The 20394-nt window shown below is 56.3% G+C and overlaps 2 protein-coding genes across 2 annotated transcripts; both read left to right on the top strand.

Annotated features, from left to right (window-relative positions):
• The first annotated feature begins 949 nt into the window (after positions 1 to 949).
• On the top strand, positions 950 to 4333 carry LOC114809098 (serine protease 33-like). Its single transcript, XM_039911275.1, has 6 exons — positions 950 to 998; positions 1559 to 1660; positions 1853 to 2015; positions 2887 to 3134; positions 3864 to 4069; positions 4163 to 4333. Exons 1-6 carry the CDS (start codon positions 950 to 952, stop codon positions 4331 to 4333), a joined length of 939 nt encoding a protein of 312 aa, XP_039767209.1.
• A 12148-nt stretch (positions 4334 to 16481) lies between these two features.
• MFAP4 (microfibril associated protein 4) lies at positions 16482 to 19945 on the top strand. Its single transcript, XM_029057715.2, has 6 exons — positions 16482 to 16576; positions 16974 to 17043; positions 17624 to 17781; positions 18729 to 18825; positions 18945 to 19127; positions 19538 to 19945. The coding sequence occupies exons 1-6, from the start codon at positions 16571 to 16573 to the stop codon at positions 19783 to 19785; spliced, it is 762 nt and encodes a 253-aa protein (XP_028913548.1). The 5' UTR covers positions 16482 to 16570; the 3' UTR covers positions 19786 to 19945.
• Positions 19946 to 20394: the final 449 nt, after the last annotated feature.

The following is a 20394-nucleotide window of genomic DNA, read 5'->3' as shown; positions in this document are numbered from 1 at the left end:
TGTCTGAAAGAGAGCCCACCTCTCTGGGATAATCAGGAGAGGAATTGGGGAAGGGCTAGCAGCAGAAATACTGAGGGAGAAGTGTGGGGAGAAGACAAGTGCCTTCCTGGCTTCCTCCTCTTCTCCTCCTCTTCCTCTTTCTCCCCCTTATCTCCTTCCTCCTTCTTCTCTCCCTTCTTCTCCTCCTTTTCCAGCTCTGATGGCCCTAGGCCTCAGCCACAGTTGAATTGGTTATGGCAGGAGTCAGGGTGCAGCACACATATGACTGTGGCCCTATCAGAGGCTGGAATTGGGCCTGTGAGGGCTTATGACACTCAGGGACTATGCCCAGAGGCTGGCTCGGAGAGAGCCATTCCGGTCTAAGAAGGGGGAAGGAAAATGGAAAGCGTGACTTATCATACGGCCCTCCCAAGGTGGGAAGGGATGCTGGCTCAGATCACCCTGGGGTTGGAAAGATCTGAGGAACACCTAGGGACCAGGTCCCAGAAGAAAAATACTTTCTCACAGAGTTGAGTGCCTGGAGGCCAATGGCCCGGGAGTGCTCCTGCCTTAGCCAGGGCCAGCTTCTTTCCAACACGGATATCCGTGTTCCCACAGACCCCGTGCCCTCTCATCCCCTAACCCCAGGGGTCTGCCTGTCTCAGTCCCAAACTGGTCCCCAACATTCTTCCCTTTTTCCCAGAGGTCAGAGGGCCGGCTTCCTAGACAGCAGGGAGAGAGGGGCCAGGGGTGTGGGCTTACTGGACTGAGAAGGGGACAGGCCAAAGAGGGCCCTGGAGTAGAACACCTGGGAGCTGTGCAGTGGGGGAGAAGAGGTCAGGAGCAGGGACAAAGAGGGGCAGAGGGTAAAGAAGGTGGAGTTGGGGCAGGGCTTGCGAGTGGGAGGGCCCGGCTGGGCTTTATAATGGGCTCGGTGGAACGCAGACTACCTTCGGGGTGAGCAGAAGCCATGGGGATGACTTGCAAAGTTGGGGGTCTGGGGTTGGTGTCTGTGCTCGGTGAGTATCAGGAGGACCCTTTTTACAATTTCCTCTCCCCCTTCCAGGACCAGTGCACCTCCAGCACCTTCAGATCGAATTCTGGAGTAGTTGGCTCTCCTCTGGGAACAGGAGTCCCCACTCCCCCCAACTCCTCTAGTTGGGCCCAACATTTCCCATCTCCTCCCCCCCGGCAACCCACTGCCCCCTCCCATCACCCTTAGAGGTCTCCTGAGCTCTCAGTTCTCTCTGCCCCCTCAAATTCAAACAACTTGGTGCCTAGAAGCTCTCGTGCCATTTCAGGGGAAACCATGTACTCCACCCTTACCCCAACCTGCTGATTCCCTGGGCCCTCACCCAGGAGTCCTCTTATCTGAGCCTGACACCTGCATCACCTGGTCAGGTTGGGAAGGACTCCGAAGGGCCTGCCTCACAGCAAAGTCCTCATCTACTGAAGACTCACCTGCCCCTTCCCAGATCTGGCAGTGTGTCATGGGGTTTCCTGGCAGTCGCTGCTCCATAATCTCCTTTTGAAGGCAAGATGAGTTGGTGAACTCCTCCTTGGATTCTTGTCTCCACAGGGATGGTTCTTCTCAACCCGTCAGGCTCCTCACTTCCCCTTGCTGGGACTTACGGTTCGGACAACGGCGAAGAAGGAGAAAACCAGACCAACTTGAATATAGGTGAAGAGGAGCTGGGGCAGGATGGGTCCTAGGCTCTCAAGAGGAAGTGAAGTTTGAGGGGACATCTGGAGGAAGGAGGGTGAAGGGGCACACTGAGGCAAGGGGAGGGGGGGTCCAAGGAGTGGAGACCAGGATGCTTGGTCCTGGGGGCTCGGGGCTGACACGTTCTCGACTCTTTCTCTCTCTCTACAGTCTGTGACCAATCTTCCATCTCTAACCGGGTGATCGGGGGTGAGGATGCCAAGGTTGGAGAATGGCCCTGGCAGATCAGCCTCTTTCGGGGTGACTTTCATTACTGTGGAGGCAGCCTGCTCACCAGCTCCTGGGTCCTCACTGCCGCCCACTGCGTATTCCGGTAAGCTGCCCTTGGCTGAAAACCGGGGCATCGGGCCCCCTGCCCTCCGTCTACACCCCGTCCCTTGGTTGTCGATATGAATGGGCAGGAGAATCGATGAGGAGACCAGAAGTGCGATCCAGGTTGCATCACAGTGGAGCCAGCACTCAGCATGGTCTATCCCAGATTTGGCGACTCAATATTTTAAAATGAGCTTAAGCAACTGGGTTGGGAGGAAGACCAGCTTAGCCACAATCATCCCGATTCAGACAGGGCAGGCTGTTTTCTCCAGTGCGCTGCAACAGCCTCCAAAATTTCAAGAATGTTTTCTTTCTGTTTTTTAATGGTATTTGTTAAGTGCTTAGGCAGTCCTGGCTAAACCAGGATGAATGCTCACCCCCGGCTCTTTGGGAGTCCCGTCGGAGTCCCCTGACCTAAAGAGGAACAAGGGCAACGGAAAAGAAGGTTTCTAGTCCTAGATAAAGGCAAGAGCTTGGAAAGTCAGGACTCCCGACGTTTGATAAAGATTATTGACTGATATAGGGGAGACGATGACCAACGGGAGAAAAAGGAAAAAGGGCCACTGGGCAGGTGGCCCTGAGAGGAGGGCATGGTATGGGGGGAGGGATCAGGAGCACCACAGACAGGGAGAGGGCTGGAGGGAGTGAGGGGAGAGTAAGAGATTGAGAAGGGAAATCACCTTGCTAATGTGGGTGGGTGAGTTGTAGAGGGGGAAGTTGGGAGGGAATGAAAGGGGTTTTGTGCTTTAGTAATCCCCCATCCCTCCTCCCCCTTGCCATATGGAAACAATAAAATTCCATTCTTCTGGGTAGGAAACCATGCCTGTGGGCAAATGGGTGAGAGGTCTTTCCTATTTTCCTCCTTCTCCCAGGCAGAAACCTTCCGGTTTTTCTGTGATCCTGGGTACAAACACTCTGGATCCCATCAGCTCCGATGGCATCACCCGCCAAGTGAAACAGATCATAGCGCACCCAGGGTTCAGGGGTAACATCGAAGACAGCAGCGACGTGGCCCTGTTGGAACTCTCGGAACCAGTGCCCTTCACGGAGAAGATTCGGCCCATCTGCATCGCTGACAATTCCTCCCGGCCCGCCTCCGGCACGCCCTGCTGGTTGACCGGTTGGGGAAGGCCAGAGTTGGGAGGTGAGGCGGTCAGGCCAGATATCCCTCCCTCCCCCCGGCACACACACACACAATCACCAGCCCTTGTTTTTCCCAAGATCCCAGTCCTGCTGGGCAATGGACCTCCCGGGCCTCAGGTCCTCCCGGTCCCCTGATCCCCTCCCAGGAACCAGGTCCTGTTCTGAGCCTTGTATCTCTGTATTTCACCAAGCTCATCCCATAATACCCTGGCCCTCCCCTCTCCTCTTTCCATCCACCGCAGGATCTAATCCAATAGCTGAACCTCCTTCCAGGCCTCTCTTTCAAATGTCTTTGAAGCAGCCTGGCCTAGTGGGAAAAGCACAGGCCTGGGAGTCAGAGGACCTAGGTTCTACTCCATCACTTTCTTTCTGGGTAACTTGGGAAAATCACTTAGCTTCTCTGTGCCTCAGTTTCCTCATCTGTAGAATAGGAATTCAATTCCTCCTGTCCCTTTTACTTAGCCTCCCGGGGGCCTCATGAGGGACAGGGACTCTGTTCCAATTGATGCTCTTGAATCTGCCCCAGGGCATAATAATTGCTGAACAGATACCACAGTTATTATTATTATTACCTTCTCTCCCGAAAAGCATGTCTCATCCTTCCGACTGGCCCCAACATCTCCAATCCTGCTCTGTGGGAGCAGGGATTAGGTTTTTTGCCTCTGAACTCAAATCCTTACCTTCTCTCCTCCTCTTTTCCCCCTAGCGTTTCTGCCACCTCCCAAGGCTCTCCAGAAGGTCGAAGTACCTCTCATCCATCGTGAATCCTGTGACAACCTCTACCATCAACCCGATCAGCCTTCTCCCACCAGCCCCTCCCCACAGGATGACAATGAGCTCCCAGAGGGGCCCTCCATCTTGGAGGGCATGATCTGTGCCGGCTACCCAGAGGGCAAGCGGGATCACTGCAATGTAAGGAGCCACATCCCCGGTCCTGCCGAGTTGGGTTCTACTCAGTGAACAACTCTCGCGTTCCTCACCCTCTGCCCCTCTGGTCTCTTGCAGGGTGACTCTGGTGGCCCTCTTTCCTGCCCAGTGAATGGAGTTTGGGTGCTGACCGGCGTGGTAAGTTGGGGGGTGGCCTGCGGCTCCCCCAACCACCCTGGAGTCTATGCCGACGTGGCCACTTACTCCTCCTGGATTGTCGAGAACATTTCTCAAGGGAATGGAAACTAAATGCTCACCTGAGCAGCACAGGAGGAAAGTCATCTCACCTGGGCCTTGGATGGTGGTGGAGACTATTCTCTCCCTCTCTTTTACCCCACCTCTCTCTCTTTCTCTCTCCCTCTCTCTCCCTCTCTCATCCCTTGGGGCTGGTCCTCATGGCTTCCCCAATTTTCCCTTGACTTTCAACATTGTGGTTAATGCTGATGTTATTTAATATGAATAAAGATAAGGAAAGCGACGATTGTTGTATTCTTGATTACTTCAGACATGGGAAAAAAAGTGACTAGAAATGACCACTCCCTAACCCAGACTGGACTTTCAAGCTCGGTCTATGGTTCACTCAGGTTCAGTGCTTCAGTCCTCTTCTCCAGTGGCTTCGCTGGACCGCCCATCTTGTCCTTGTCTTGTCTGTGGTCTCTCGACTCCAGACCTTGGGGTGATGGGTCACGGTTGCTCAGCTGATTCTCCTCTCGGCAGGTCCAGTCCCACTCAATATAGTCCTTAGGAGCTGCTTCTCCCTCTCCGGTTCTCAAAGATTTGGCTGTTCTCTTTCCGAGGTCATCGACCTCACTTTTGGGCAGTGGTCCTTCTTTGAAGTTCCACTCCTTCCCCGACCCAGCCTGTCCCCTTCCTTCCCCAGGCCCAACATACCTTTGCACCAGGCCCCGCTCCTTCTGGGGTGGCTTTCCCTCTCCTGGAGTCCAGTCAGCTCGGCTCCCTGCTACGTCCCACTCAGGAACCACCACCCACTCTGCTGACCTGCTCCATCTCCATCAGTTCCCTGCCTGGCCCCAGGGCACCTTCTAGCTCTGAACAGGGCTCTGGAGAAGATCTGGGCCTGGGCCCTGTGGGCTTCTAGACTGGCTGCCAGGCATGAAGTGATGGACTGCCCACATTTGGGAACCTCTCCCCGTGTGGCAACCGCTTCCAAGGGTTGGCTGTTCTATGGCCCCAGAGGGTACCACCCTTCTTCGGAAGGGAAAATCAGATCGTGTCCGATCGCCATGGGACAGTCAACCTGGGACTCAGAGACTATAGTGACACAGGAGATTTAGGTCAAAGGAGAAGAAGAATGTAGGCCTAAGAGAAGGAGGGGAAACCAGGATCCAGAGAGAGGGGAAGCGATTTTTCCTAGTGGCCCGACCATTGAGTCCAGAGAACAGGGTTCTAATTCTGGCCTGGCCACATGCTTATTTTGTGACCTTTCAAGTCACTCAACTTATGTGTGCCTCAGGTTTCCCACCAGTATTAATGCCTGTTAAATGCCTGTTTTTGCCCCAACTCTTTAGAATCTGAGATTGGGCTGGGAATGGGACTGGATGTGATCTGATTATTCTGGATCGCCCTAGATTCACAGACGGGGAGTGTTTTCCAATCAATCAGGCATATTCATTGTATTCACTCCATCGTCACTTATAATAAGAATCACACTTCAGTGTTTACTGTATGCCAAACACGGTACCAAGCCTGGGGCAGATACAAGATAATCAGGTTGGACACAGTCTCTGTCCCATATGGAGCTCACAATCTAAGTAGGAGGGAAAATTTTCTCCATAATTCATTGATTTATATTTATAGCTGTCTCCGATTTAGACCGAATGCTCACCGTGGTCAGGAAACATGTCTACCACCTCTGTAGTACTGACTTTCCCAAGCATTTTCATACTGCTCTTCATACAGAAAGGGCTCAATAAATACCACTGATGGATTGAATAATTGACTGAGCCCAAGGATATGCAGCAGACAAGTGGTGGAGCAGGAATTAGAACCCAGGTCCTCTGACTCCCAGGTGCCTGCTCTATCCACTAGGTAATGTCCTTTCTCCTGCTACCTGTTCCTCCTTCTTGTCTCCAAAGCCAATTTCAACCCGATGAAATCACCTTTGCTGGGTAGATTCTCCCCCGCAGACCTGCCCCTGTGATCCCCAAGGTTCCACCGCTCTTGCCCAATGTCTGAGGGCCCTTGGAGCCAAAGAAGGTGCACAGAGGAGTGGGTGGGTAGGTTATGTCAGGGGGAGAGATGGAGAAAGAGAAAGAGAGAAAATGGAGAGGGTTAGGTAGGGAACATAAGGGAAAGAGAGGAGGGGAAGTGGAATGGCTTCAGAGGGAGAGGAAAGAAAAAGGATAAAGAAAAAAGAATTAGGAAGCATAAAAGAGATGGGATTGCTACGAAAGAAAAGAATAGGATGATGGGAAAAGAAGACAAGAGAAAAGGCTGAGGGTGGAGAAAGGAATGCAAAGAGGAAAGAGGAAAAGGAGGAATGCTGAGAGGGGCAGAGTGGAAAGGAGTGAGAAATAAAAAGAAAGGAAAGTGATGGCAAAGATCACTCACTCATGAAAGGAATTTGAAGAATTTGAGGAACAGCAGGTGAGCCCATCTGGAGCAGGGAAATGGAGGTCGGCTTGCCTGACTTCCAAAAATTGGAACTGGGTCTGGGAGGAACCTGGGTACCAATGTCGCCAGCTGGTAGCTCTTTTCTTCCCTTCCAAGATTGAGAGTTTCAGGGCACTATTTCTACACTCTCTGTTGTGACTGTGAGCTTTAGTGTCTTGCCAGTGACTGGAAGAGATCCCATTCCAACTCTCTGGGGTTTTGGGGGTAGGAATAGTGGAAGGGCTAGGTAGCAGAAATCCTGAGGGAGGAGCTTTGGGAGAAGACAAATGCCTTCTTGGCCTCCTGCTCTTCCTCCTCCTCTTCTTTCTCCTCCTTTTCCTCCTCCTCCTCCAGCTCCACTAGCCCTAGGCCACAGCACTGGCAGGAGTCGGGTGCAGCACACATATGACCGTGGCCCTGTCAGAGGCAAGGATTTGGCCTGCAAGGGCCAAGGCACTCAGGAAGCTTGTCCAGAGGCTGCCAGGGGAGAGACATTCCGGTACAGGAAGGGGGAAGAAAAATGAAGGAAGCGACCTATCATACGGCCCTCCTGAAGTAGGAGGAGGCACTGACTCAGATCACACTGTGGTTGGAAAAATCTAGGGAACACCTAGGAACCAGGTCCCAGAAGAAAAATACTTTCTCACGGTGTTGAGTCCAATAGCCTGGGAGAGCTCCCGGCTTAGCCAGGGCCAGCTTTTTCCCAACAGAGATATCCATATTCCCACAGTCACATATTCCCAGATTCACAGAGAGGGAGTTCTCTCATCCCTCTACCCCGGGGGTCTGCCTGCCTCAGCCCCAGTCTGCTCCTCAACATTTTCCCCTCCCCTCCCAGAGCTCAGAGGACCAACTTATGAGGCAGCAGGGAGAGAAGGGCAGATGGTGTGGGCTGACTGGGCTGAGAAGGGGACAGGCTAGAGAGGGGACCTGGGAGCTGGGCAGTGAGGGAGGAGAGGTCAGGAGCAGGGACAAAGAGGGGCAGAGGGAAAAGAAGGTGGAGTTCGGGCGGAGTGTGCGGGTGGGAAGGTCCAATCTGGGCTTTATATTGGGTCTGGGTGGAACACGGGCCGCAGTCGGGGTGAGGAGCAGCCATGGGGATGACCTGCCAAGTTGGGGCTCTGGGATTGGTTTCCGCGCTTGGTGAGTATCAGGAGGCTCCCCGCACATTTCCCTCTCTCTCTACCAGGATCCTCGCACCTCTAGCATCTTCAGAGCGAATTCTGAAGACCCCGGCTCTCCTCTGGGACCAGGAATCCCCACTCTACCAGTGTCCCTCTAGTTGGGCCCAGAAATTCCCCATCTCCCTCACTCCCCACTTTCCCCTCCCATCAACCTCAGGGGGTTCCCTGAGCTCTCGGGTCTCCCTCTTCCCCCTCCAACCCAAACACATTGGTGTCTATAGCCACTCATGCCATTTCAGGAGATTCCATGTCCTTCGCCCTTACCCCCTGCCCTGTTGATTTCCTGGGGCCACACCCAGGAGTCCTCTCCTCTGAGCCCGACTCCTGCATCACCTACCCAGGGAGGGACTTGGTAGGCGCTGTTTCCTGGCTACTTACCTGCCTCTTCCAAGATCCAGCAGGGCATCAGCGGTCCCCGGCAGTCCCCCCCCCCCAATCTCTTTCCACTTCTCTCCACGGGGATGGTTCTTCTCATCCATTCGGGCTCCACCCTTCCCCTGGCTGGGAACTCCGATCTGGACATTTCTGAAGGAAGAAATCAGACCAACTTTAATATAGGTAAAGAGGAGATGGGGCAGGACTGGTCCCGGTCTCTCAGGAGGACGTGAAGTTTGGGAGTTCAACTGGAGGCAGAAGGGAGAAGGGGCACACTGAGTTGAGGGAGGAGGGGTCCAATGGGCAGAGAGCAGGATGATCCGGTACTGGGGACTCGGGGCTGACGTGCTCGCGACACTGTCTCTCTCCCTACTGCCTGTGGCCAATCTTCTATCTCTAAGCGGGTGGTCGGGGGTGAGGATGCCAAGGATGGAGAATGGCCCCGGCAGATCAGCCTCTTTCTGGGTGACTTTCAACACTGTGGGGGCAGCCTGCTCACCACGTCCTAGGTCCTCACTGCTGCTCGCTGCGTATTTGAGTAAGCTGGCCCTAACGCCTCGGCTGAAAACCGGGGCATCGGGCCTCCCGTCCTCGGTCCGCACCCCGTCCCTTGCCCATCCGCCAGAGCAGGAAGGAGGAGACCTGAAGTGTGGGGTTAGAGTCTCCCGGTATTCGGGGTTGCATCGCGAGTGTCGGAGTGCTGTGAGACCAAGCGTGTTCCAGTCCAGATTTGGCAAGCCAATAGTTTACAGTGAGCTCAAGTTGTTGGAGTGGGAGGAAGACCCGTTTAGCCATAAATGTCCCAATCTGGGAACGTCTGCCTCTTTTCTCCAATGGGTCGGCCTTGAAAAATTCGATAGTTATTTTTTGTTTGCTTTTTTTTTTGATAATGATATCTGTTAAACACTTAGACTGTCCTTAGTAAACCAGGTCAAATGATCACCCCAGCTCTAGGGGAGCCCAACAAAAGCCCATATCTCTCTGCCTTAAAGAAGAACAAGGGCAATGAAAGAAAAGGTATCTAGTTCTAGAAAAGGGCAGGAGCTTGGTGAGTCAGGATACCTGGGGCTTGAAAAAGATGAGATTGTTGACAGGCTATAAGGAGAACACGCTTACCCAGGGCAAGAAGCAAAATGGCCCCTGGGCTGGGGTCCCTGAGACGAGGGCAGGGTGTGACGGGGAGGGCCGGCGGGGCCCCATGGATAGGGAAGAGACCGCAGGGAGTAAGGGGAGAGTCACCGAAGGAGTGGGGATATCTCCAACCTGTTAAGAGAGGTGGTTGGGTGAGTTGAAGAGGAGAAAGTCTGGAGGGCATGAAAGAGATTTTATGGTTTACATCCACCCCAGGATCTAACCCAGTGGCTGAACCTCCTTCCAGGCCTCATTTCCAGATCTCTTTGAAGCAACATGGCCTAGTGGAAAAAGCACAGGCCTGGGAGTAGAGGACCTAGGTTCTACTCCCAGTTCCATCGCCTACCTTCTGGGTAACCTTGGGCAAGGCACCTAACTTCTCTGTGCCTCAGTGTCCTCATCTGTAGAATGGGGATTTGATACCTTCTGTCCCCTTTAACTTTGAACGTGAGTCTCATGAGGGACGGGGACTGAATTCAGACTGCCGGTCTTGTATCTACCCCAGGGCTTAGAATGGGGCTTGGCCTATAGTAAGCACTTAACAAATACCACAATTATTATCAATATTATCATTGTTACCATTATCAGTATTATTGTCACCGTCACTATTATTTTCTCTCCATAAACTCATATATCAACCTTCCCTCTGGCTCCCACATCCCTAGTTCTGCTGAGGAAGGAGAGAGGAGCTTTGCTTACCTTCCAGATCAAATCCTTACCTGCTCTCTTCTTCCTCTCCCCTAAGGACTCAGGTACCTCCCAAGGCTCTCCAGAAGGTCCAAGTGCCTCTCATCTATCGTGAGGCCTGTGACAGCATCTACCGTCGGCCCATTCAGCCTTCTCCTACCAGCCCCTTCCCACCGAGCGGCACTGAGGTTCCTGAGAATCCCTCTTTCGTGGAGGGTATGATCTGTGCAGCCTACCCAGATAGCCAGGGGCACGTCTGCCATGTAAGGGTCTGAGCCCTGGGTCTCCCCGGTTGGGTGCTACTCGGGGGGCAACCCTCACGGTCCTCACCTTAGGCCCCTCTGGTTTCTTGCAGGGTGACTCTGAGGGCCCTCTTTCCTGCCCAGTGGATGGACGCTGGGTGTTGACCGGCGTGGGAAGCTGGGGGGTGGACTGCGACTCCCCCAACCGCCCCGGGGTCTATGCCGATGTGGCCACTTACGTTTCCTGGATCCTCGAGAATGTTCCTCAGGGAAACAGAAACTAGACGCTCATTTGAGCAGTGGAGGAGAAAAGTCGTCTCACTAATAATAATGCTAAAAATAACGATGTTGGTATTTGTTAAGCGCTTACTATGTGCCGAGCACCGTTCGAAGTGCCGGGGTAGACACAGCGGAACCAGGTTGTCCCACGTGGGGCTCAGAGTCTTAATCCCCATTTTACAGATGAGGTAACTGAGGCACCGAGAAGTCAAGTGACTTGCCCAAAGTCACACAGCTGACAAGTGGCCGAGCTGGGATTCGAACCCATGACCTCTGTCTCCAAAGCCCGTGCTCTTTCCACTGAGCCACGCTTCTTCTCGTGGCCACTAAGGCCGGGGTTGGTGGTGGTGACTTCTCTCTCTCTCTCTCTCCCCCAATTCTCCCCTGACTCCTCAATACCGTGGTTAGTACCGATGTTACTTTATATGAATAAAGATAAGTAAAGTGACAACTGCTGCATTCTTGATTAAGACGAGGGAAAAACATGAAGAGAAATGACCCGTCCATCACCTAAACTGGCCCACCAGCTGGAGTTTGTGGTACATTCAGATTCATTGCTTCAGTCCTCTTCTGCATGGCATTGCTGGACTGTCTATCCTGTCCTTATCCGGGATTTCTCGACTCCGGCCCTTGGGGTGATGGGTCACGGCTGCTCAAATGCCTCTCCTCCCGGCAGGACCCGTCCTGCTCAGTATTGTTCTTGGGAGCCGCTTCTCTCTGTCTGGTTCTCAAAGATTTTGCTGTGCTTCCTCTGAGGCCATCAACCATCCCATCTGAGCAGTGATCCTTTTTTAAAATCCCGCTTTTCCCCCTCTCCAGCTTGTGCCTCTCCCTTCCCGGGCCCAATCCACCTTCCCATCAAGCCCTGTTTTCCCCAGGGTGGATTTCCCTCTCCAAGAATCCAATCAACTTGGCTCCCGCTATTTCCCACTCACATCCACCACCCCCTCTGCTGACCCGCTCCATCTCCATCACCCCAGGGCGCCTTCTGGCTCTGAAAAGGTCCAGGGAGAAGATCTGGGCCTGGGCTGTGGACCAGGTGGGGAAATGTGTCCAACCTGATCATCTTGGACACGTCAGGGGACCGTGACCTGGTCACGGTCCGGGTCAAGTGCTTACTATATGTCAAGCACTGTACTGAGCTGTGGGGCAGATGCAAGATGATCAGGTTGGACACGGTCCCCGTCCCACATGTTGCTCACAATCTAAGTAGGAGGGAGAATTAGCTCGGTAACTTATTTACTTATATTAACGTCTGTCTCCCTTTTAGACTGGAAACTCACTGTAAGCAGGGAATGTGTCGACCAACTCTGTAACTTAACTTCTCTGTGCCTCAGTTTCCCCACCTGTATTAATAACTGTTAAATGCCCATCCCTCTACAATCCCTCAGACTCTGAGCCACATGTGGGACAGGGACTGGGTCTGATCTGATCATTCTGTATCAATGTAGCACTTATTCATTCATTCATTCAATAGTATTTATTGAGCGCTTACTATGTGCAGACTCACTGTACTAAGCGCTTGGAATGTACAGATCGGTAACAGAGACTGTCCCTGCCCTTCGACGGGCTTACTTAGCACAGCAGAATGTTTTTCAATCAGATCAGTCGTGTTTATTGCATTCACCCCGCCTTGCGTCCCACAGCATCTGTAAAAATCACGGTCCAGGTCAAGTGTTTACTATATATCAAGCACTGTACTAAGCTGTGGAGCAGATGCAAGATGATCGGGTTGGACACGGTCCCTGTCCCACTTGGAGCTCACAATCTAAGTAGGAGGGAAAATTAGCTTGGTGACATTTATTTATATTAATGTCTGCCTCCCTTTTAGACTGGAAACTCATTGCTAGCGGGGAATGTGTCTACCAACTCTGTTGTACTGTGCTCTCCCAAGCACTCTTATAGTGTTCTGCCCAGAGTAAACTCTCAGTTAATACCATCGATGGACTGATCGATTGACAGAGCGCTTACTGTATGCAGAGCGCCGTATTAAGAGTTTGGGATAGTAATAATAATAATAATCATAATGTTGGTATTTGTTAAGCGCTTACTCTGTGCAGAGCACTGTTCTAAGCGCCGGGGTAGATACAGGGTAGTCAGGTTGTGCCACGTGAGGCTCACAGTTTAATCCTCATTTTACAGATGAGGTAACTGAGGCACAGAGAAGTGACTTGCCCGCAGTCCCACAGATGACAAGTGGCGGAGCCGGGATTCGAACCCATGACCTCTGACTCCCAAGCCCGGGCTCTTTCCACCGAGCCACGCTGCTTCTCTCTATTACTTAACGCTTACTATATATTATAGTATAATATTCAGAGTCGGTAAGCATGTTCTTTGGCCTGCCTCAGGCCAGAGAGGGAGACGCGTAATAAAATGAGGTACAGATCTGAGCATAAGTACCGTTGTTATTATTAGGGGAGGTGGTAAGTCCCGGGACATACTGGGAGTAGCAGAGGTGGAAGGGGCTTCCTCCGGGCACCCCGGAAGACATCACTCTGATCTTTCGGGGAATGTATTTCAAGGCCCAGGCTGATTTTTTTTTTAAAAAATGATATTTGCTAAGTCCTTACTCTGTGCCAGGAACTGCCGGGGTAGATATAAGATCATCAGGTTAGACGCGGTCCGTGTCCCACGTCGAGCTCAGTGTCTTAATCCTCATTTTACAGATGAGGTCACTGAGGCATAGAGAAGTGAAGTCACTTACCCCAGGTCACCCAGCAGCCAAGTGGTGGAGCTGGAATTAGAACCTAGGTCCTCTGACTCCCCTAGCCTGGGCTCCTTCCTCTGAGCCAAACTGCTTCTCTGCTTGCAAGACAGGTCTTCCTTCACTCCCCGCCACCTCCTGCCTAGATCCGGCCCTGGAGGAAAGAGCAGCTGGCTCTGGGTAAGGCAAGGCAGCAGCTGGAGAGAACCGGGCGGTGGGCCCAGCTCCGGGGCCGAGCGACGGAGTAGCTGAACTGAAAAGAACAGAACAGGACCTAGCTCGATAGCAGCATCCGACTGGGCGGGAGTCTAGACCGGGGAGCAGAGAGGGTAAGGAGAGAGCGGTGATGTACTGAGCTAAACTCCGGGTAGGACGGCTGCAGGCCTCGGGACCTCGGACCCAAGAAACTCTGAAGGGGAGAAACTTCAATGAGAAAGGAACCAGCCTCCTCTGGACGTTTTTTTTTTAGGCATTTGGTAAGCGCTCACTATGGACTTGAGCAGTGTAAGCACTGGGGTAGATACAAACTAGTCAGGTTGACCGTAATCCCTACGTGGGGCTCCCTGTCTTAATCCTCATTTTACAGTTAAGGTAACTCAAGCACAGAGAAGTGAAATGATTTGCCCAAGGATACACAGAAGGCAAGAGGCAGCACAGGGATCTGAACCCGGATCATTCTGACTGTCAGGCCCGTGCTCTATCCGCTAGGCTACGCTGACTCTCCTGCTGCCCGTTCCTCCTCCTTGCCTCCGAAGCCGATCTCCAGCTCGATGAAACCACCGTTCGCTGCGGCAGAATTCTCCACCCTGCAGACCTGCCCCTGTGAGGCCCAGACATCCTGCTGCTCCCCCTCAGTGTCCGAAGACCCTTGGAGCAGGAGAAGGTGGGCACAGAAGAGGGTAGGACAGGTGTGTGGGGAGACAGGGAGAGAGAAAATGGAGAGGGATAGGTAGGGAACACACGAGAAAGAGAGGAGGGGAAGAGGAACGACCAGAGGGAGAGGAGAGAAAAGGAATAAAGGAAAAGGAAAGGGAAGAATGAAAGGGCTGGGATTAGTGCCAGAGAAAAAAAATGGAACAGGATGATGGAGAAAGGATACAAGAGAAAGGATGGGAGTGGGGAAAGGAGGAACGCAAAGACCGTAAACTCATCTCCAGACTGTAAACTCCCTGCACGCAGGGAATGTGTCCGTTTACTGTCATACTGTACTCTCTCAAGTGCTCAGGACAGTGCTCCGCACACAGTAAGGGCTCAAAGAGTATTGGACGAAGGAATGACAGAGGAAAGAGGGAAAGAGAAGAGGTGAGTGAGCCGAGGACCAAATGGAACGGAGTGGGAACTAAAACGAAGAGAAAGCGGTGGCAGAGATCACCCGCTTTCGAAAGGGATTTGAAGAATTTGAGAGGCGGCGTGTGGGCCCCCCCGGTACCCAGGACAGAAGGTTACCCGGCCTGACTCCTGCCGACCGGAACTAGGTTTGGGAGGAACCCGGTTGTCGAAATCCCCAGTTGGTAGCTCTTCTCTTCCCGGACTGAGAGCTCGGGGGCACCGTTTCCACGCTCTCCGTGTGCTCTGTAGAGCCTTCCTGCTTCGCCAACAGCTGGAAGAGATCCCATCCTACCTCTCTGGGCTTTTCAGGGGAGGAGTTGGGGAAGGGCTAGGCGGCAGAAATCCTGAGGCAGGAGCTTTGGGAGAAGCTTTCTGGCTGCCTCTTCGTCCTCGTCCACCCTCCTCCTCCTCCTCCTCCTCCTCCTCCTGCCCCGGGGCGCAGCGATAGAGAGGTTGGTTAAGACAGGAGTCGGGGTGCAGTGTAGATGTGTCCGTGGCCCTGTCAGAGGCTAGGATTGGGCATAGGAGGACTTTGGCACTCAGGGAGTGTGCCCAGAGCGTGCCCAGATGGAATAGTTGTTTTGATCCAGGAAAGGGGAAGGAACATGGAAGACGTGACCTATCGCTCAGCTCTCCCCAAGTGGGAGGGAACCCTGGCTCAGATCACTCCGTGGACCGAACGTCGGGAGACTACCTAGGGAACATTTCCCAGAAGAGGAGAAAAATAATAAGCGTATTTATCCCAGGTCACGGCTGAGACGCGTTCCATCTGGGGTTGGAGCGCTGGGGGACGGGGTAACAGTTCTCAGACCCCCGGCGACCCGGCTCGCCCCCCGGACCCCTCCTTTTCGGCTCCGTTCGCTCAGTCCTTTCTCGTCTCTCCGTAGCTCCCCGGGGAGACGGGGAAAGAAGTGGGGCTCGGGGGAGAACTGGGAAAAGGGAGAGGAGGACGAGGATCGCGATCAACAGGACGGATGCAAGGAGGGGGAAAGGGAAATCTTATGGACGGCGGCCACGGGGAGCCGAGGGAGAGGCTCGGGAAGGGAAGCGAGAGGAACCGGGGCGACCCGTGAGACGTCGGGTACGACGGGAGTTGGGAGGAGGAGCCGCCGGCCGGGATCGGGGACGGACGCAGAGACGCTGGAGCCGGGACAGGAGCTGTTCTCACGGCTCAGAAATGTCCCGGCTCAGCCAGCTCGCGCAACCCGGGCCCTCTGACCCCTGCTCCCCCTCCCGCAGGCCCCGCCAGACGGTCTGGTCCCAAGACGGGAGCTCACAGACCAGACTTCTCGCCCCACCTCCAGGCCACCTCCTCCCAGCTCACACTCCCTTTCCAGAATCCCGGCATCCTGCCCACCTCTCTCCCTTACCCGCCACCCTCCGACCCCGCTCCCCTCCCACAGTGAACGGTTAGGGTCTCCCCCTCAGACCCGGCTCCCTCTTAAAACCTGGGACAAAGGAACTCTCGGGGAGTACAGATCAAAAGAGCGGGAAAGAAAACAGACAGACGTCGGCAAGGGGAGCCATGGGGGGGGGGGGGAAGGAGAAATCCAGAGAGTCGGAGGGTGTGGGACTGACTCGGCCGTCCACCGAAGCGGGGGCTGGGGAACGTCTGGGCCTCGAGAGCGGGATGGCGGCCGAAGGGGGGGAGCTGATGAATTCCTAAAGTGGGTGTCCGGGTCCAGCAACGAGTTAACATCTGCCGTGACTCCCCAGACAGCTTCTAATGAGAGCCAGGTGTCCCCCTGGCCCGGTGCCCCCACTACAGCCCCTTCCTCCTCCCTCCGGCATGTAAGCTGATCCCGTCTCCGTTGGGTGGGGGTGGGGAAGGGAGGGCAGACGTGGGGGGGAGACGGGGAGCCCTGGCCGATGCCCAGGCACATAACTCCGTCCCGACGCCGCAGAGAGAGCGAGCGAGCAACCGCCGAAGAGAAGCGGCGACATGAAGGTGCCGAGGGCCGTCCGCCACGGGGAGCGGAGGCCTCGGCCCCCGGCGCCGGACACGCGTCCCACCCGGGGGAGCCGGGACCGTCCTGGGTCGCGGGGTCGGCGGCGGAGGGAGACGGGGCAGCGGGCCGGGGTTCGACCCCGTTGGGTCGGGGAGTCGGCGGGAGGGCCCGGGGTCGGGGTGGACCATCCGGGGGACGCCCTCGGAGGCAACGCGGGCCGCGCGGGAGAATCTCAAAGACGAGAGGTCATCTCGCGGGGGGGAAGGGGGCGAGGGGAGGAGGCAGGTCTGCCCGGGGGGGGGGGGGGAGGCCCTTAAACGGCCGAGGGTGGTTCCGAGGCAGGATGCCCCGGGGACAGGCCGCGCTGGGCTTAACCTCTTGTCTTCTGCTCCTCAGGCAGCTCTGCTCGTCCTCCTCGTCCACGCTTCCTCTGTTTCTTCTCAGTTCTCCGGCATCCGGGGGGACGGTAAGCCGTGGGCCGGGGCTCCCCCGGCCCCCCTCGGCCCCTTCGGGCCAGAGACGGGGCCGACGGGTCAGGGGCCACACCGAGCCCCCGAGACTAGGCGTGGGGGTGAGCGTTCGGCTCCCGACCCATGTCCGAAGAGCCCGGGGATCACTTGGAATGCCGTCCGAAAGAGCATTCCTAAAGCAAAGGGAGACGTTTTCACCCCCGGGGGAAATTTTCAGTTCAGGATTTGGAAGCTTTCAGCCGTGGGGGGGGGAAGAGGAGATGGAAGAGAAGCAGCGTGGCTCGGTGGGAAGAGCCCGGGCTTGGGAGTCCGAGGTCATGGGTTCGAATCCCGGCCCTGCCACTTGGCAGCTGTGCGACTGGGGGCGAGACACTTAACTGCCCTGGGCCTCGGTGACCTCGTCTGTAAAACGGGGATTAAGACCGTGAGCCTCACGTGGGACGACCCGATTACCCCTTACCTCCCCCAGTGCTCCGCACGTAGTAAGCGCTTAACGGATGCCGACGTCGTTGTGAAAGAGGGGCTGCGGGGTCGGGGGCGGGAAGCGTCTGATGGCCCGTCTGTCCCGTCGCGCAGCTCTGGTGGAGAAACAGTGTCTTCAACAGCCCCTGGACTGCGATGACATCTATTCCCAGGGCCTGCAGGCAGATGGGGTCTATCTCATCTACCCTCTGGGCCCTAGCGTCCCGGTCCCCGTCTTCTGCGACATGACCACCGATGAAGGGAAGTGGACGGTGAGCGGGGCGGGACGGGGGAGCGGGGTCGGGGGACGGCCGCCTCGGGCCCCGGGAAAGACGCGCAGAAGTGACAGCGGGACACGGAGGCGGAGGAAACCAGCCGAGACGCGGTACGGCCCGGTGGAAAGAACACGGGGCCGGGGGGGGGGGGGGGTCGGAGGGCCTGGGTTCGAATCTCGGCTCTGCCCCCGGTCCGCCGGGCGGCCTTGGGCGATTCGCTTAACTTCTCCGTGCCTCAGTCGCCTCGTCCGTAAAGTTGGAATTTAGACCGCGGGTCCGACGTGGGACACGGACCGCGTCCAACCTGCTCACTTCGTATCTACCCCGGTGCTCAGGACGGGGCCCGGCACGTACTGAGCGCTTAGCAAATACCGTTTTATAAATACGTACGTGTATAGGTGTGTAAGAGCATATATATGTAATAATAATTTAACGAATACCATTTGATAAATATATATTTTATATACGTAAGAACATATATATATATATATATATATATATATATAATGGTATTTAAGCGCTTACTAGGTGCCAAACACTGTCCTAAGCGCCGGGATAGCTACAAGGTAATCGGACTATCCCGCATGGGGCTCACGGTCACGATCTCCATTTTACACGTGAGGTAACTGAGGCCCAGAGAAGCGAAGCGACCGGCCCAAAGTCGCACGGCCGATCGGTGGCGGAGCCGGGATTCGAACCCACGACCTCCGACTCCCCAGCCCGGGTCCTCCCCCACTGAGCCGGGCCGCTTACACACATACGTACGCGCGCGCGTGCGTATAAGCCGACAAGAGAGGGCGGCACGGCACATCGAAGAGAGATTTAAATGGCGACTAGACGCACAAAACCGTGCACGTGGAAGGTCGGACATTAGGAACAGAGGGGGGGGAAACGAATGGGCGGGCGGCAGCCGCCGGCCGACCCCCCTGCAATCCCGACTCCAGGTTTTCCAGAAGAGATTCAACGGCTCCGTCAGCTTCTTCAGGGGCTGGAACGACTACAAGCTGGGTTTCGGGCGAGCCGACGGGGAATACTGGCTGGGTGAGGAGCCGGGGTGGGGGGGCGAGGGGAGGGCGTTGGCCCGGGGAAGGCGGGGACGGAGCCCGGGACCCACCTTCCGGGAGGCCCGTCCGGTCCTCATCTGTTCCCGGGGCCCTCAGGTCTGCAGAATCTTCACCTCCTGACCCTGAAGCAGGATTACGAGCTGCGTGTGGATCTGGAGGACTTCGAGAACAACACGGCCTTTGCCAAGTACAAAGACTTCTCCATCTCACCTAACGCCATCAGCGCAGAAGAGGATGGGTACACCCTCCACGTGGCTGGCTTTGAAGACGGGGGAGCAGGTAGCCCACCTCACCTCACTCCCCCGCCCCCCAAACCCAGGGGGACCGGGCCCGTCGAGTCGGTCACCGGGGCCGAGGGCTTCACTCTTCCAGCTCCCTCCCCCCCGCCGCCGTCCCCCGCCGTCCCCCTCTCCCCCTCAACCACATCTGGCCGAGGTACGGCTGGGGCGGAGCCAGGCCCCGGCCTCAACCTTGGCACGGGAGAGGAGCCGCAGGCGGCCGGGCCCCGGACTGCCCCCCCTCCCCTCCCCGCCGCGGCCAGATGTCTCCTCTCGCTCCCTCGGGCCCATCCGGCGGACATCTGGCGCGGAGGTGAGGTCGGGGCTCCCCGGAGCCCGCCGGGCCCCCGCCCGCCTCCCCGGCACCGGCCGTCCCCGCGCCAACCCCGGCCCCCGCTTCCCTCCCTGCAGGCGACTCCCTCAGCTATCACAGCGGCCAGAAGTTCTCCACCTTCGACCGGGACCAAGACCTCTTCGTGCAGAACTGCGCGGCCCTCTCCTCCGGGGCCTTCTGGTTCCGGAGTTGCCACTTCGCCAACCTCAACGGCTTCTACCTGGGCGGCTCTCACCTCTCCTACGCCAACGGCATCAACTGGGCCCAGTGGAAGGGCTTCTACTATTCCCTCAAACGTACCGAGATGAAGATCCGCCGGGCCTGAGGCGGCCTCCGCTCCCTGGCCGCGGCTACCTTTTATCGCTTCACTCGCCTGCCGCCGGGCCCCGGGCCGGGGCCGGCGCTCTGCCATTTTAAGACGTCGCCGTCTCCCGTCGGCCCCCGCCCCGCTTCACCCCCGTCGGCCCCCCCCGCCCACCCCCCCGAGCTCACCCCGCGCCCGGCCGCCGCCGCGCCCCGTCCGGTCGCCGTTCACCCTCCCGCCCGGCTGCCCTCGGGGTCCGGGACCGGAGCCGCCCGTTCGGCCGCCGGACCCGAGCGTCGACCGCCCCTCCCGAGGCCCCCTACTGAGCTCTCCCCGCCCCCCCCGCCCGAGTCACCTCGGTCTGCCGCTTCCATCCGCGACCGTGTCCGGTCTGATCAGCCTGTACCCGCCCCGGCGCTCAGACGGGTGCTCGGCCCATAGTTAGGTGCCTGACGAGCACCCTTATCGTCGTCGTCATTATTATTATTAACAACGCAGCTCGCTCCGGGGCCGAGGGCCGTTGGAATCTGCCGCGGCCGGCTTGGGGTCGGCTACCCGACCCGGCTTTGGCGGCTGGCTCCCCGGTTCCGAAGCCCGAGGGACTCCAACGGGACGGCTTACTTCTCCTCC

The sequence above is a fragment of the Ornithorhynchus anatinus genome, chromosome 2 (genome assembly GCF_004115215.2).
Source record: "Ornithorhynchus anatinus isolate Pmale09 chromosome 2, mOrnAna1.pri.v4, whole genome shotgun sequence".
Taxonomy (NCBI): domain Eukaryota; kingdom Metazoa; phylum Chordata; class Mammalia; order Monotremata; family Ornithorhynchidae; genus Ornithorhynchus; species Ornithorhynchus anatinus.
This window is presented reverse-complemented; position numbering and strand designations above follow the sequence as displayed.